The sequence below is a fragment of the Mustela lutreola genome, chromosome 10 (genome assembly GCF_030435805.1).
Source record: "Mustela lutreola isolate mMusLut2 chromosome 10, mMusLut2.pri, whole genome shotgun sequence".
NCBI classification, from domain to species: Eukaryota; Metazoa; Chordata; class Mammalia; order Carnivora; family Mustelidae; genus Mustela; species Mustela lutreola.
The window spans coordinates 25,108,960-25,125,942 of NC_081299.1; the positions used below are offsets into that span (position 1 = coordinate 25,108,960).

The 16,983-nt window shown below is 44.5% G+C and overlaps 1 protein-coding gene across 1 annotated transcript in view; it reads right to left on the reverse strand.

Moving 5' to 3' along the window:
* Positions 1 to 16,983, reverse strand: part of CSMD2 (CUB and Sushi multiple domains 2) — a 616,179-nt gene that overhangs the window by 90,856 nt on the left and 508,340 nt on the right. The window contains exons 42-46 of the mRNA XM_059136925.1: positions 12,153 to 12,341; positions 9,506 to 9,683; positions 7,985 to 8,130; positions 621 to 701; positions 39 to 152 (exon numbers count right to left, since the gene is read on the reverse strand). Of these exons, the coding sequence (XP_058992908.1) occupies positions 39 to 152; positions 621 to 701; positions 7,985 to 8,130; positions 9,506 to 9,683; positions 12,153 to 12,341 (708 nt within the window). The remainder of the gene's footprint in view (positions 1 to 38; positions 153 to 620; positions 702 to 7,984; positions 8,131 to 9,505; positions 9,684 to 12,152; positions 12,342 to 16,983) is intronic.

Consider the following 16,983-nt stretch of genomic DNA (forward strand, 5'->3'; position numbering starts at 1 on the left):
AACTTGAGACCCACAAAGGCATGGCTCTGTGCAATTACCTTCACATACTGGGGGTGGTCCTTCAAACTGTAGGTAAGTTCCAAGTCTGCAGGTCAGGATTTCACTCCCGACTAAGGTAAAGCCAGGGAGGCACCTGTAGCGGACAGTGTCACCTGCCAAAGAGAGACCCATGTGGGGATTTGCTGGCAAAGTCTGGGCGAGGCACCCCTTAGTACTTAAAAACCCACTTCCAGGCAGGTCAATCAGTAGTGGGTTGTGCTCTGCTCAGGTCAACTCCAATCAAATGACCCAGAAAAACTGCTACCTCCTTCTCACAGCTCAGCCTTGAGCTTCCACATTCCAGGAACTTTTTGTAGGGAGCTGCATGGATTCATTTCTCAAAACCATACTGACTTGAATCACAGAAGAAAACTGCCTTCCTGTCTCCTCTGCCTAGTGATGGCTAAAAGGAATTGTTTGTATTTTTGGAGCAGACTCAGTTGACAGAACATCAGCCATCTTGCACTTGGCCTACTGTTTCTCTCCACGGATGGGAGGGAGAGATGCACCTTGCTGGCCAGCCCCAACCCAACCCGGCGCCTCTTCGACTGCTCAGTCCTTGCTGGTTTGGGAGGGAGTACCTATGTTGAATTCTTCATTCTCTGTGACGACTTCGGCGTTGGGGAGGATGGTGGGAGGAGGGCATTTGGTGAGTGGATAAGCTGAAAAGACAGAAGTAGACAAATTGGTGTAAGAGCATCATTCTTGGGGCACGTTGTCATTCACTCGTTCAATTCTTCACCTTCTCATTCCTCATTCACCCACACAGATGCAAGTGACTTTTGATCTGTACACAGGGCAAGTTTAGCCAAGTACTATTTAGCAAATCTGCTGTCATTCTTTGTTTGTTTCTGATGCAAAAACCAGGAGCTATATAGTAACACCAACAATAAAGGAGAGGCTTAGTGACAGTCACCAGCACTGAAGGGAAGGGGAGAGAAGCATTTCCTGAGCACCTACTACATGAGACTCTTTCACGCATTGTCACCTTTAATTCTCATGGTGGCTGATCCCTCTGCGAGGTGTTCTTCCTCTCTTTATGAGAAAGCTGAGATTCAGAAAGCTTTGGTTACTTTGCCAAGGTCACACAGGAAGTGAGTGCCATAGGACTTGAATCTAGGTCTGGCTGCTCTCAAATCCCATATTCTTCCCACTGCTTGACATCCAAGTACCGAGTGTAGCTCATGTGAGTGCCCACTAAAGCCAGCTGGTTTCCCTTCGGACAATTGGCCAGACATCTTCGGCTACAGTGGGTTTTCTACACTGGACACCACCCTTCTGGACAGAGACTGGACTGTTTGTGGATGGTTTTGCTGAGACAAAGCTCAGCGTGGGCTCACGGCTTGCCTTCCCTTCGCTATGTGGCATGCAGTTGGTGCTATGTAAGTGAGAGCGGCTGTTGCCATTGCTACTGCTGTGATTATTTCCAAAGTCCCCCCAAACTCCATTATGCTTTTTCACAAAGAACATTATCTCAAAAAAATTACAAATGTAATACACTGTCCTGAGAGAAAATAGGAGATTTTCTATGACAACAGTAGGAAGAAAATTAAACTCATCCACAGTGCAGGAGGGTTTCCCTTTCCCTGTGTCCTTACCAACATCTGTGGTTTCCTGTGTTGCCTATTTTAGCCATTCTGACAGGTCTGAGGTGGTATCTTATTGTATTTTTGACTTGTATTTCCCTGATAATGAGTGATGTTGATCATCTTTTCATGTGTCTGCTGGTTAGCTGGATGTCTTCTTGAAAAATGTCTTTTCATGTCTTCCCATTTTTAAACAGGATTATTTGTTTTTTAGGTGTTGAGTTTTATAAGTTCTTTGCATATTTTTGGATCTAGAAAGTGCACTACCAGGTATTTACCCAAAGGATACAAAAATACTAATTTGAAAGGATATATGCACCCCAATGTTTATAGTAGCATTATCAACAATAGCCAAATTATGGATATGGCCCAAATATTCATCAACTGATGAATGGATAAAGAAGATGTGATATATTTTATGTATATATATGTATATACATACACACACATATATACACATATATATGTATATATTTTTATTTCATTTATATACACACATATATATGTGTATATATATATATATGTATATATATAATACTCTACTACAACCATATTACTAAGCCATTAAAAAGAATGAAATCTTGCCATTTGCAATGACATGGATGGAGGTAGAGAGTATTATGCTAAGCAAAATAAATCAGTAAGAGAAAGGCAAATACCATATGAATTCACTCATATATTGAATATAAGAAACAAGACAAACAAATATAGAGAAAAGGAAGAGTAAAACCAAGAAAAAGACTCTTAAGTGTAAAGAACAAACTGATGGTTACCAGAGGGGAGGTGGGGGGGTGTGGGTTAAACAGGTGATGGGGATTAAGGCTTGCACTTGTGATGAACACCAGGTGATATGTGGAAGTGTTGTATCACTAAATTCTACACTTGAAACTAATATTACACTGAAGGTCAACTAACTGGCATTTAAATAGAAATATGAAAAAAACCTAGAAATGATTAAATTGTATGACCTTTTAAAAGTATAAGCATCTCCTACTGAATGTCAGTGACCCACTATCAGAAATCAGATGTTCCGTGTAAAGATGCTAACTAGGAGCCTATTTACAACCACTTCAAGTGGGAAAAAATTACAGTGCATAATCCCAAACTCAGAAAGTGTTTAAAATAAGATGTGTGTGTGTGTGTGTGTGTGTGTGTGTGTGTGTGTATGCAAGAAACCATAATGCTGGAAGTTCAATACTTGAAACATTACTGCACAACCACCCAAGAATGACTAGTGTTGTAACAAAACAGCGGCTCTGTTCATTCTAGCACATACACTTTGCATACCATAGAGCACCACAAGAACCTTCCCAGCGGGACACATTGTGAAACCCTAGCCTGAAAACAAGGGTAATGTGGGTGCGTGTCCAGGATGGTGCTGTGGGTGGTACAGCACGGCTGTACATCAGTGAACATCACATCATCACAACCTCTCAGAACCAGCAGCAACACAGATACACATTCTAAATGTTTGCCTGGGATCCCAGTGTTTTACCAATTGCAATTGGAAAGTAACCTGAGACTTTTCCTATATATAGTTTTGTTGAAAATGTTGTATTATATTTTGATGATTTAAATAATTTTCTTTCTGTAGATATATTGGCTGAAAAATGTATTGAGAGACATAGAAGCTTTAGAAAATGTGAGTATTAAAACCAAGAGGCACTCGTGGGGTAACCACGAAGGTTTAACCATGACTTAACATAAACCAGGGAGGACCGTGCCTGTATTGGATGTATGCTTCCATTTTTCTCTCCAGGAAAATGGCTGTAACTGATATCAGCAACAGAGTGGCTGTTTCTCTGACACTGGATGCTACCATTCTTCCATCCGACTCATTTAATGATTGTGGAGGGCTTAGCCTGGGTCAGGCACTGTGTTAGGCACTGAAGATGCAAGAGTAAACAAAACAGACAGTCCTTGCCCTCATGGAACTCAGATAAACAAAAAGGTAGCATTTTTTTTTTAAATTGACATTTGATAACGAGTTAAACATTTTTTTCATAGATGAATAGACTAGGTTTTTCTTCTTAACATTCTGTTAGTCCTTTACTCCTATTTTTCTTACAAATTTGAAGAACCTGGTGCATATTTAAGATCGATTTCTGGGAGCACCTGGGTGGGTCAGTTGGTTAAGCATCTGATTTTTGATTTTGGCTCAGGTCCTGATCTCAGGGTTGTGAGGTAGGGCCTAGCACTGGACATGGAGCCTGCTTAAGGTTCTCCATCTCTCCCTTTGCCCCTGCCCCCTCCCTCTCTTAAAAAAAAAAAAAAAAGACTTACTTCTGCCTGTTAAATATTTTTTCAGTTTATCCTCTGCTTATATTTTTCTAGGACACTCTTTGAATTTGTAGATGCGTGAAGTTTCTGCTTATTCTGTTTAGCCAATTCTTTCTTTCTTTCTTTTTTTTTTTTTAAAGATTTTATTTATTTGTGTGTGAGAGAGAGAGAGAGAGAGCAAGCGAGCACGAGTTGGGGGAGGGGCAGAAGGAGAGCCTGACATAGGGCTCAATCCCAGGACCCCAGGATCATGACCTGAACTGAAGGCAGATGCATAACTGATTGAGCCACCAAGGAGTCCCCCTGCTTAACCAATTCTTAATATTTTCTTTTATAAAGCTTTTAAAAAAATTTGATATCTTTCAATCTCAGCCACATGCTTATCTTTAAAGTAGACTTTCTGGGTAGGGAATTGGATAAAGAGGATCAAAGTGTACAAACTTCTAGTTATGAGATGAATAAGTACTGGGGATATCATGTGTTACATGATGGTAACACTGCTGTTTGACATATTTGAATGTTGTTAATGGAGAGCAGATCCTAAGAGTTCTTATTTTTGGGTATCTATATGAGATGATAGCTATTAACTGAATTTATTGCCGTGATTATTTCACAATATACATAAGTCATGCCATTATGTTGTATGCCTAGACTTACACAGTGCCATATGCCAATTGTATCCCAATAAAACTGAAAAAAAAAAAGTCTCTCAAATTCTGAAAAAAATATTTTCTAACACATACTTAACTTCCAGGAAAAAAATCAGGAAAAAAAAATCAGTAAAAAGGGATCTGCACTTAAATACAGCCTGAGTTTTTAACATATAGTGGTTACTAGTTTGACTGCAGTAGATTAGTCATTATATTTTTAAAAAGTTATACCTTTCTGCTCAATGCAGAAAGCAGGTAGAATACTAAAAAACAAGACAATGAAAATCCCCCAAGTCACACCACCACCTAGGCACAACCACTGTCAGCCTTGGGTTTCTTATAGAAAAATCCCTCCCCTCCCAGAGCACATACTGCATCTACCATGTTATTGCCGAAGAACTCAAAAGACGGGAGGTGGGGGGGAAATTCAGGACTCCACCACTTCACCTTTGTCCCCACTCCCCTTGCTCCCCTTGGGGGTGAGGCTTAATCAGACTCCAGTACTGGTTAACACACTAACTGGTGGGCTGGGCTCCTTGTGTGCTGTCAAGCAGCAGCCAGCTTGGCATCAGCCATTATAGGCCACTGTTTCACTGTTTTATTCTGTGCTGTCTGCATTTTTGTTCCTATAGTTTCCTTTTCTTTAAGGAGTCCTGGTCCATTTTAGTGGAAGATGGCATTAGAAACTGGTATCTGGAGCTAGACGTCTTTATTGCTATCGAGGAGCCATTGCTTCCAAGTCCTCTTTGTGGAAAGAGGTAAGGAATACATGTATGTATACACACCCACATTTACACCCATTTCTCAGTCTACATCTAGGTGCACATACTGAAAACGATAGCTCAAACTCATATCACCAATTCCAATCCAATTCTCTGGGTATATACTAACTTTTGCTCTTGCCACATTTCTTTTTTAAAAATATTAATTTATTTATTTTCAGCATAACAGTATTCATTATTTTTTCACCGCACCCAGTGCTCTATGCAATCCGTGCCCTCTATAATACCCACCACCTGGTACCCCAACCTCCCATCCCCCGCCACTTCAAACCCCTCAGATTGTTTTTCTAACCCTCTTCTCTTATGGTGAGATACCTACCCTCTATTGTCCTTAATCTATTCACTTATTTGATCAGTCATCCATAGGGAACCATGTTCTCATCTCTACTGCCACTCCTCCCTTATGTGAATGCCCTGCTCTCCCATCTTGGAGTCTGATGGATCATCTGTGTGGATGCCCTCCCCACTCTTCTGGGGCTCCTACCCTACTCAGGTGTTTCCTCAGTTTGCTCAGAGCCTTGATACCCCATGCCAGCTCTCTCTGTACAGATGTTGCCTTCAGTGTGGACTCCCTCTTTATTCTTATGCTCACTTTGTTTTATCCAGTTTAACAGCTTCAGGACTGAATTGTTCAGGAAGGGAAGACATTCAGCTCTCCTTTTATTTATTTCTTATTTGGAGTCTGTGTAGTCTAGACTTTTTTTTTTTGTAGTCTAGACTTTTATCCTGGAAGCAGATGCTATCCAAAATTTATTTCTATTTCCTAAACTACATGTTTCCAAGGGCATTTTCCTCTGTAATTCAAATCTGATTATCTCATTAAAAAATACTGCAGAATCTTGTTCATAGCTCTTCTTAAGGTACTTTTCTACCTATTAGTCCTTAAATTTATTTAAAGATAATGTTTGCCTATAGAAAGGCGGACGTTCTTTCCCCCACACCAGTCCCACTCCCCAGTCTCTGCAAATGTACCTTCTTTTTCTTTAGTTCTTGTTACAAATATTGTCTTTTGACAGGTCTTCCACAATTATTCTACATGAAGCAGAGTTCCCCACCTTTTTTGTTTGCCATCTTATTTGTTTCCTTCATAGCAACTTATTACAAATTGCAAAGATTTCAGTTGCCTGTTTGTTTGCTATTTCTCTCTCCTCAGAAGAAGAAAGCTCTATGGGAAGCAGGCATTTCATAGAGCAGGAAAGCATGAATGGTCAATGAAGACATGAAAGGATGCTCACCTCATCATTAACATGGTAAGAGTGAGATGCTATTGCAGGGTTATAGGGTAGCTCTATTTTTAATTTAAGGAATCTCCATACTGTTTTCCAAAGTGCCTGTACCAACTTGCATTCCCACCAACACCCAAAGATACTGATGTAGTGAAAAGAAGTGCCATCTCTACCCCAATGTTCATAGCAGCAATGGCCACAGTCACCAAACTGTGGAAAGAGCCAAGATGCCTTTCAATGGACAAATGGATAAAGAAGATGTGGTTCATATATACTATGGAGTATTATGCCTCTGTCAGAAATGATGAATACCCAACTTTTGTATCAGCATGGACGGGACTGGAAGAGATTATGCTGAATGAAATAAGTCAAGCAGAGAGAGTCAATTATCATATGGTTTCGCTTATTTGTGGAGCATAAGGAATAACATGGAGGACATGGGGAGATGGAGAGGAGAAGGGAGTTGGGGGAAATTGGAGAGGGAGACAAACCATGAGAGACTGTGGACTCTGAGAAACAAACTGAGGGTTTTGGAGGGGAGGAGGGTAGGAGGTTGGGTGAGCCTGGTGGTGGGTATTAAGGAGGGCATGTATTGCATGGAGCCCTTTATGTGGTGCATAAACAGTTAATTTTGGAACACTGAAAAAAAAAAAAGAGTGAGATGCTATTTCGTATATCTACCATATTGGCAAAAATTTAAAAATGTGATAAAATCCAGTGTTTGTAAGATGGATCCAGGAATAAAGTCAAGCTTTCCCAATTCCAGCTCAAATATATGTAATGCTCTGCAAACTCTAATAGGAGGATTATTCTAAAGGTGAGCACAAGCTCACAGAGAACTTTAAGTTTTTCAATCCTGCTCCCACTATAACAAAAACGTAAAAGTATTCAGATCTGTAACTTTGGACTCTTAGAAGAAAATTAGTTGTTGATAAGGACAAATCTACCCTGAATTGTTCATGCTCCTCCTGCTTCAATTCTCCAAAAATTCACTTGGGCACAGTACTTCCTGTGAGGTCAACAGAGGTCCTGGATTCCTTTGGAGTGGGACAATCCTCTAGAATGTGCTACAGGACAAGCTAGAGAACCCAAGTAAGTGGGTAACCAGTGGGTTGATGTGAAAGAATAGAATGAGAAGCCTTATTCTCTTGCTTCTAAGCTTGGACTGGGCACCAAGGATCAGTGCCATGTGCCTCTCTTCCAGTGTGGAAGAGGAGGAAAATTTACATGTATGGAGGTTTGTGTTGGGGGATATTGCATAGGTTAACATATTTAACTCTTATAATTCTGAGGACACTGAGGCTGAGAAGCTATGTCACTCATTCAGAATCACACAACTGGGAATGGTAGAACCAGGGATCAAGCATGGCCCTGATTTGAGAGTACAGTGCTTCCCTCCCTTGCCAGGCTTCCATACTGACCAGAGAAGGCTATGGCGAAGATCCCACCCATGGCTGCATCACGGTGGAACTTGAGCAGAATCTGGTTGGATGAGCTGTGCAATGTTTTCTTGGCCAAGCTCCGGCTGAAGACTCCAAGCTGTGGAGCTGTCTGCTGTGCCCCATCCCTGCAGGTAGGAAAGAAGGTTCTGGTATGTCACAAGTCACCATAGCTGCCTGCTTTGACTTTACCATCAGTCATAAGTCACCATAGCTGCCTGCTTTGCCTCTACCAACAGGGGCCTTAACAAAGGCCTGGAGTGGGAGGCTGTGACTCTTCTTGTCCCAACACTGTCTTTCTCCAATGCCCTGTGCACCTCCCTCTGTTCTCTCCCAACTCAGTCTGCCAACAGAGCCAACAGAGTTGGCAAAGTACACACTGACTCCTCGTTCACCTGATTCTTCACCAGCTTCTGTAATGGGCTCCCGGGGGTAACAGTCTCAGCTGAGAAGCAGGAGCCACTGGGCAGGTTCTCTCAGTCTGAGCAGCAGTAGGATGGGGTGAGGAAGACGGGCAGGAAGCTCATGCTGCTATCCAGGCCAGCCCCACTTCCTTGTCTCCACACAGAGACATACCCAGGTTGCCTTTCTAGGCAAAGTCTTTCTTTCCTGGAGATGTATCTAGTCCCTTCTATCTGTTTTTAATTACAGTCTTGTAAAGGAAACTAGAAATTAACCCAGGATAGTCTGATTACACTTATTCAGCCCTTGTAGTTTTGGGAAAAGATGCCCACTATCCCCTGCTGATTCCTAGAACAGCAATAACCCTTAAACAAAAGAATCCTTTAATTATACATTTGTCCAAAGATTCAGTGGTTTGGGAGGAGCTGTTTAGGAGACTACACTTACTGACTCGTAATTCATACTCCCATTGTAAAGTCACCCAAGATACTCTATCACTCAGAGCAGAACTGTCAGCTGGTAACCACTAGGCCCCATGTGGCTCTTTACCTGAATTAAAATTAAATAAAGTTTAAAAACCAGTTCCTCAGTCCCTCCAGTCACATTTAAGTACTCAGTGGCCACTTGTAGCCACGGGCTACTGTACTGGACAGCAGTTTGTTTCCATTACTGCACAACATTGTGTTGGACAATACTGGTTCAGAATGAGATGACCAGTGGGACTTCACAGAATTCTACCCCAAAACTCTTTCATTAGTCTGGGTAGCATATCTTAGGTAACTGTAGAATTTTGGTTTGGACTCTTGAAAAAATGAGAAAAGTTTATATCTACAACCATTCCTATTCACATACCCACCCACTGGTGCTCTGACCCCTAGTAGCACTCCGGGTTGGACCACTGTCCTCCCATCCCTCTCCCTTCAAGGAGCCACAGAGGGTAATTGAAACTGAGCCTTCATTTACTATGTTTATTCAAAAGTCAGGAAGCTGACCACCATTTACAACCATTCAGCTCTTGGTTTTCTGACAAAAAACTGAATAACCCAGTTTAGAACCCAGCTAATGCCCCTAATTGGCTGTCGATGTGGCAGCTGGCCCTACCAGACGGTGATGAAGTCTCCAGAGGGCTCTGTCTGCAGCAGGCTGAGGTTGAGGCGGATGCCATGACCAATGGGCACGGTGATCAGCCAGACACAGTCCTGAGAGCTGGAGTATGGACTGGGGAAGCCAGGGGAGTACACAGTGCCATTGGAAGAGGTGATATTCCCGCCACAGGGGACTGCCAGGGAGGGGACACAAACACAGATGAGTGTGGGAGATCGACCCCCCCACCCCAGAAAAAATTCCCTTATGACTCCCTTATGAAGTGCCAGCGCCCAGGACAAATTACCCTGTCCGAGGAGGTCAGGCGGGATCGGGAGAGGCGATGGGGCTGACGACTGTTCATTAGTTTCCTGCACCAGACCCAGCACACTCCCCATCTGGCCCCTGATCTTCAGTGCAGGTGACTCTGTTGGCCAGCCTCAACCCCCTGGCCCCCCTATTCTTCCTGTGGATGAGACCTGCCCAGAAGGAAGGATGCACTAAAGCTCTCCTCTCACCCTTCCTAGGAATGGGGTGGAGGACAGATATCACAGTCAGGGCTGTAGTACTATTGCTGGGATAAGCTATGAAATTATGAAACTATTTCTTTCTCTCATTTTATTTGCTCTAAGATTCTTAGCGTGGTAATTTTTTTTTTAACTTTCTTTTTTTAAAAAGATTTTTAAGAAATTTTTTATTTATTTGACCAAGAACAAGAGCACACGAGAGAGAGCACACAAGCAGTGGGGAGGAGAGGGAGAGGGAGAGGGAGAAGCAGATTCCCCACTGAGCAGGGAGCCTGATGCGGGACTCGATCCCAAGACCTTGGGATCATGACCTGAGCTGAAGGCAGATGTTTAACCAACTGAGCCACCCAGGGCCCAGACTGGTACCTTTGGTATTAACCTAAGAGATAAGGATTCTGGTGATGAAGCTAAGGTTGGGTTCAAATCACGGCTAAATCATTTATTAACTAGATGACCTTAGACAAGAGTTTATTCTCTTCCTGCACCTGTAAAATGGAACTAAGAGCATCCCCCTTGAGAACTGTGGGGGGCCGTTAGGTGAACTGATGCATATAAAATGTCCAGCCTGGCATTTAGCTCACAAAGAAGGCATTTGTGGCCTAGATCTTATCCTCTCTCCCTATTTCTCTGTCCCCCAAAAGTGACACCCAATTTTAGGCTCACTCTGATCTAGGCTTTGGGTAAGGGGATGGAGAGGCCTTGAAGTCTCCATAATGTTACAATTTAGTCATCAGGGAGGGAAAAAAAAAGGACAAACAAATAAACAAACAAAAAACCAACTCCGGTCCAGAATAATGAGTGCATTTGGCGGGCACAGGCAACAAGCAGTCATCTGGATGGGTGGCAGACCAGAGTGAAGAGAAAGAATCCAAATGCCTCCAGGCAGAAGGTAGGGTTCCCACGAATGCATATGCATCCTGAGAGGGGTCTGCAGGGACACACCATCCCTCCTATAAATACTGAATATCCACTCTGTGTCAGGGTCAGGCACAGCCTGGGGAGACCAAGGGGAGCAAGGGTACCAAGGCACGTGGTTTTGTTCACATCCCACTCACTGGGATACAGGTAAGTCAACTGGCCTCCGTAGATGCCAGAGCAGGGGGGACATGTTGTCAACATGGAATGCCACAGGAGCGACGGGGGAGCCCCTCACCTGGTCTTTTGAGGGTAGGGAAGGATTCTTGGTGTTGGTCCCATTTAGACAAGGCTAAGTAGACAAGGCAAGAGAGAAGAGCGATGTTCCATAAGGGAGGGACAGTGTGTGCTAAGAACTAGACGCAAGAGAACATGGTGCCCTGGGACAGCTAAAGCACTTCAGCTTAGCTGGACCTAAAAATCTATGGAGTGGAGAATACCCGGAGGTATGCAGGCCTGGAGGGACATGGAGCGCTACACGAAGGGGTATGGAATTTGCCCCAAGGGAAATGGGGATGCCTTGCTGGCATCTGAGCAGGGGAGGGTCTGGAGTGTGTTGATGGCTTAAAGTCTCACACTGCCTACGCTGGGAAAAATGGATTGAGTAGCGCATGACCAAAGGCTGGGAGACCGGCGAGGAGCCTTGTCCAAGTGGTGGTGGGGATAAAGGCAGAGGCAGTGGATGGAGAGAAGTGGTTGCATCTGAAAGGTAATCAGGGTGTAGAATTATCAAGACTCGGTGAGTAAATCAGATAAACGAGAAGGAGGGGTGCCAAATAAGGGCCGAGTTACCAGGTGACTAGAGGTGCCCTTCACTAATGAGGACTTCCCATGCGCAAAGATGATGACTTTAATTTTGAGTATATTAGGATTTAGATGCCTCTGGATAAGTGAAGCTCTTTAGTAAGTATTGGATATACAGGTGCAGATCTCAGGAAAGAGATTAAGATTACAGCGTCTTCCCTTCTGATGGGTTGGCTCTTTCCAAGGGCTGAGTAGGTATTCCCTTGGCTGTGGCCAACTTCTCCTCCAGGTTCTCCCCAGCTTGGGCCCAGAGGTCTGTCCCCAGGACTCTTTCCCTGCATAGGGTGGGTCCCTTCCATATGAAAACAGGATGGACAAGGTTTGCCTAGACTCCCCGGCATGGGTGATTCCAGGGAGCATGGGAGTACTCTGAATCAGTCTCCTTAGGAAGAATCACCAGGGATGAGGGAGGGACATACCTTCACACCTGGGTAGAGGGTGGTCCCAGTTCCGGTTGGTGCCATGTTGACATGTGAGAACAGGGTGGCCAGTCAGTTGATATCCTGGGAGGCACTCAAAGGTCACTGATTGTCCAACATTATAGCCAGCTCCCCTCACAATGCCATTGGCAAAGGGCTCTGGGTCTGGGCACTCTTGAAGTTCATAGGCTGGAAGAGATCAGGAGAGAAGGTCACTTTATTCTCTCTGGACATTTTCTCCTCAATCAGACTAGAGAAGCATCAGAGTCCACATAGTGTGAAGCACCAAGACTTGGACTCAGATGGACCCTTGTTATTTACCAGTTGTTGGCTCTGGGCTAGACATTTAACATTTCTATGCCTCAGGTTTCTTATTTAGAAAATTGTTACTGGGAGAATTAAGTGGGCCAATATATGCATAGCTCTTTGCGGAATCCTGGCACACAGTAAGAGCTCAATAAATGTTCCCTGTTATTACTGTCTCCGTGGGAAAAGGAGGCTCAAGGAAGACAAGGCTACGTTGAACCCTTGTTCGCTGAGCACCTGCTTGGGGCTGGGCAGTGACCTCAGTTCTTTCACATGGATCATCTCATTTAACCATAACAACCAGGTTCTAGATCACAGACACAGAAAGCAGTCAGGGAAGAACCTGAGTGGGGTCTTTCTGACTCTGAGAAATGATAGCCTTTCAAGACAGAGGAACTTGGTGGGAGTAAGCCAAGCCTGTGGCTGGGAGAGAAACTTTCCAGAGGGAATCAATGGATGAAAAAGAATGTGTGTGCCTGTAAGACAAGGAAGCCTCTCTAAAGGGCAAGAAAGCTGTTTCCGTGAGAATAGGTGAGCCCAGCTCAAAAAGGAGACGCCTTCATTGAAGTACTTGACGTGTCTGACAGAGAGAGGTCACCGAGGGGTTTGCTGAGCACGTGTACAGAGCACAGACTCTGATTAATCGGATCCACAGAAAAAAGAACAGCTGTGTAGCCAGAGTCGGGCCCATCCTACACAGGAAATTGGCAGTGGGGTAGACGGAGCATTCCGAGAGTGGAAATTCTCAGTGGGAGTTGAGATCAAATGAACGCTCCATGGAAGTGGATGCATTCATTATGTGTAATAACAATATAAATAACAGTGATCACGAAGCCGACATTTCCCAAGCCCGCCCTCTGGGACTGTGCCTGTGACTGTGTTGTGTATTTCCATTCACTGTCTCACTGCGGGAGGCCTCAGCAGGAGGAACCAGGCAGGTATCACTGGGAAATCAACAAGGTCACTGGGTGTGTCAAAAAAATCAAGCAGCTATGGCGTGAGCGGGCAGGCTGGTTGGCCAACGGAGACACGTGGCCCTTTCAGCAGCAGCGGTTTAGGCAATCTGGCAAATTAAGGTCTTAGTAGAAAAGCAGGGAACTGCCCAGGGAGCTGACTGAATGGATGGCCTAGGCCTCTAATGAGAAGCCTGGGGTGGGGGAAGCTGCGGACCCAGTGATGGTGAGTAGCCAGGAAAGAGTGGCTGCACATCAGAAGCCAGGAGCAGCCTGATGGAGAGTCCCTTATAGGACCCGTCTCATACAGAAGGAGCTGAGCTTTTAAGAAAAAGAGACATTTAAGGGAGAGTACCTGGACTGTTTTCAAACTGAGAAAAATCTCAGAGCCTGTTTACCGGAAGAAGCTTCGAAGGGAAAAGGTGGGCCTATTGGCAGAGATGAACTCTAAAGGGCAGAATCCTAAAGAAGGGCTCCTGGGTTTGTCCCAGACGGAGATGCTATGGTGGGAACAGATACAATTTTTAACAAAGTGCCACAATTGCAAATATTAATATTATTAAAATTATTAAAATATTCATATTATTAAAATACGAAAAATGATGCCTAACATTTTGGAACAATTATGTGTCTCATTTTGCTAAAAGTTCTTTATAATCATGATCTGAAAAGTTTTTTTTTTTTTTAAGATTTTATTTATTTATTTGACAGAGAGAGATCACAAGTAGGCAGAGAGGCAGGCAGAGAGAGAGAGGGGGAAGCAGACTCCCTGCTGAGCAGAGAGCCCGATGCGGGACTCGATTCCAGGACCCTGAGATCATGACCTGAGCCGAAGGCAGCAGCTTAACACACTGAGCCACCCAGGCGCCCATGATCTGAAAAGTTTTAATGGTATAAAGTTAAGCCTATCCAACTGAGAGGCCCGGTAAGAGTGGCTTAAGCTGTTAGTAACAATTTTATGGGAATGTCTACCTGGGAAAAGAGAAGAGAACTCCATCCTAGGAAGTTCAGAGTGTCTAACGGAGGAATTCTGAGAAAAAGTAAGGAGTTGGATTTCCTCAGAGAAAGTTGTGGGACTGCATGGAGATGGGCCTGCTCAATAGAAATGTCTCAGTGGGGACAGGTGGCCCTTTTGGAAACAGGTCTTTTCATAAAGGAAAACCTGGGGTGAGTGGTCAGAGCTTGTGTACAAGGTACAGCTCCGTAGGGCTAAGGAGGGTGTAAGTAGGCAAGTTGGGCAGGGAGAACTATTTGGGTCTGTCATACATTAGGAGGCCTCTGTGGGAGGATCTGGGTCTCTCACATTAGAGACAACCCAGTCCCAGGGGCGGGGACCACCACAGACGGAGAAGCCTAATGGAAGTCCAGGTCAAGCCTGAAGGGGAGCAGCTGCCCTGACACCAAGTGTGGGCTGATAGGCATCATTATGTCTGTGGAGCTCCAGCAGGCACCGAGGGAGCAGCTGGGCCAGTGACCTGAGGGAAACCTCAAGGGGAACACCTACCAAGTCATGAAGGTAAAATGTGAGTGGAAGGAGGTGGGCCCACCATAGAGTAGACACCTCTGGGCCTATTATATAGTTGGACCAACTCCTAATGTAGGTGTTGGGCATCTAAAGGCATACCTAGAACTCTGCTGCCCTTGGGCCTAGCTTCCCCCATCAAGGGAACATCCTCAAAGGAGGAGTGGGCCTCTGAACATGTGAAGCTCCAGCGTGAGTAATGGGCATGTCACAGAGAGGATGGCTGGCCCATGGTGTTGGCCTGTGTCTTGGAAGCCTCAGTGAGTGTGAGAGGGGCTGAGCTCAAGACCAGGGCTCTGTGGAAGTAGGTAGGTCGCTTCTACAGGGAGAAGTCAGTGAAGTCCAAGGGACTCAGGGGGACAATTCTTATAGGGACAAGTTGGCATATCACATGGGAACACCATGAGTTTCTGTTCCCATCACATGGACTCAGGGGGCAGGGCTGTGCCCATCATAGAGGTGAGGGCACAGTGTATGTGGGTAGGCCCCCAAGAAGCTGCCTCTGCCACTATGGTGGTGTCATCAGTACTTGGATTTATCCAATAGGAGAAGCCATGGGGAGAGCATGTGGGCCTGTCAGAGGTGCTGTGAGTTGAATTGTGGCCCCTGCCCAAATTCATACGTTGAAGTCCTAACTCCTAGTACCTCAGAATGTGACCTTATTTAGAGAGAGGATCTTTGTCATTTCACCTTAATTTAAATGAGGTCATTAGGGAGGGCCTTAATCCAATTCGACTGGTGTCCTTATAAAAAGGGCAAACTTGGAGACATAACAAGGATTTGAAGCCAGAGATGGGGGTGATGTTTCTATAAGCCAAGGAAATCCAGACTGCCAGTAAACTGCCAGAAGTGAGAACAGACTCTCCCTCACAGCCCTCAGAAGGAGGTCAACCCTACTGACACCCTGATTTTGGGACTTCAGCCTCCAGAACGGTGAGAGAAGAAATGTGTGCTGTTTAAGCCCTCCAGTCCATGGTACTTGGTTACCACAGCCCTAGCAAACTAAGATACAGGAGAAGCCTGAGAGAGGCTTGCATCTGCCTCAGCAGGAAATGTTGACCACATATGTGGGCCTGAGTCTCTCCTGTGACAAAACATGGCCGTCTGACATATCATGATGCATCTGACAGCCCACACCACCCGCTGAAACTGTGTGTGCTTAATAGGCACGAACACTTTTGGTTAGGGCTGGCCTCTGTGACAAGCCCACAGACTGCATCACTGGGTGAGGCAGCTTTGTTACTATCAGGAAGGAGCCAGCACTCTCTGGTAAAAGCACTGCTTCTCCCTGCCGCTTCACTGGCGTGAGAGGCCCAGCTCCTCCTCCTGAGGTGACCCAGGTCAGGGCAAGCCCAGCCAGACCGGCCGAAGCTCCTTCTGAGGAGGCAGTGCCCGTGTAACTGGTCCAACGGTGCCTACCTCGTAGAATAACCCTTGAAGGCTTTCCCTAAATGACAAACCAAAATCCAGTATTCATCTCTGACAAGGGATGAAAAAGCCAAGTATCAGAGCATTATGTAAATAGAGCATTCTATAGATTTATATAGGAAACACAACCAAAAATTTCATGAAACATTATATATCCTCACAGATACCTATAACATATGTATATTAACATGTGGAAAAAGACCGGAAAGATCATGTTAAAGCAACAGTGTTTACTTCTGGGAAATAAGCCTGGTTTGGAAGCTGTAGACAGAGAAAGCTTGGCCTTACCTGTAATGCTTTGATTTCTTCCTTCCCTTTGTCCTTCCTCCCTCCTTCCCTCCCCCTCTCTCTTTCTTTTTAACAAGGTGAGTGTGTTTGTGAATATAATCAAAACTTCACTTTAAAAAAGAAAATTGCAAAAGCAGTATTTTTAGCATGATACAATTTTGGTTAACATATAATAATAGAGTTACATTAACATACATACAGAAAAAAATGGGGAAAACAAACTTAGAAGTTGGTCATCTCTGCATAAGGTGGGGTTGGAGATATGGGATTATGGGAAAATTTTGACTTTCTATGATGTACTCACAAAAACATCTATAATGATTTAATTTTTTAT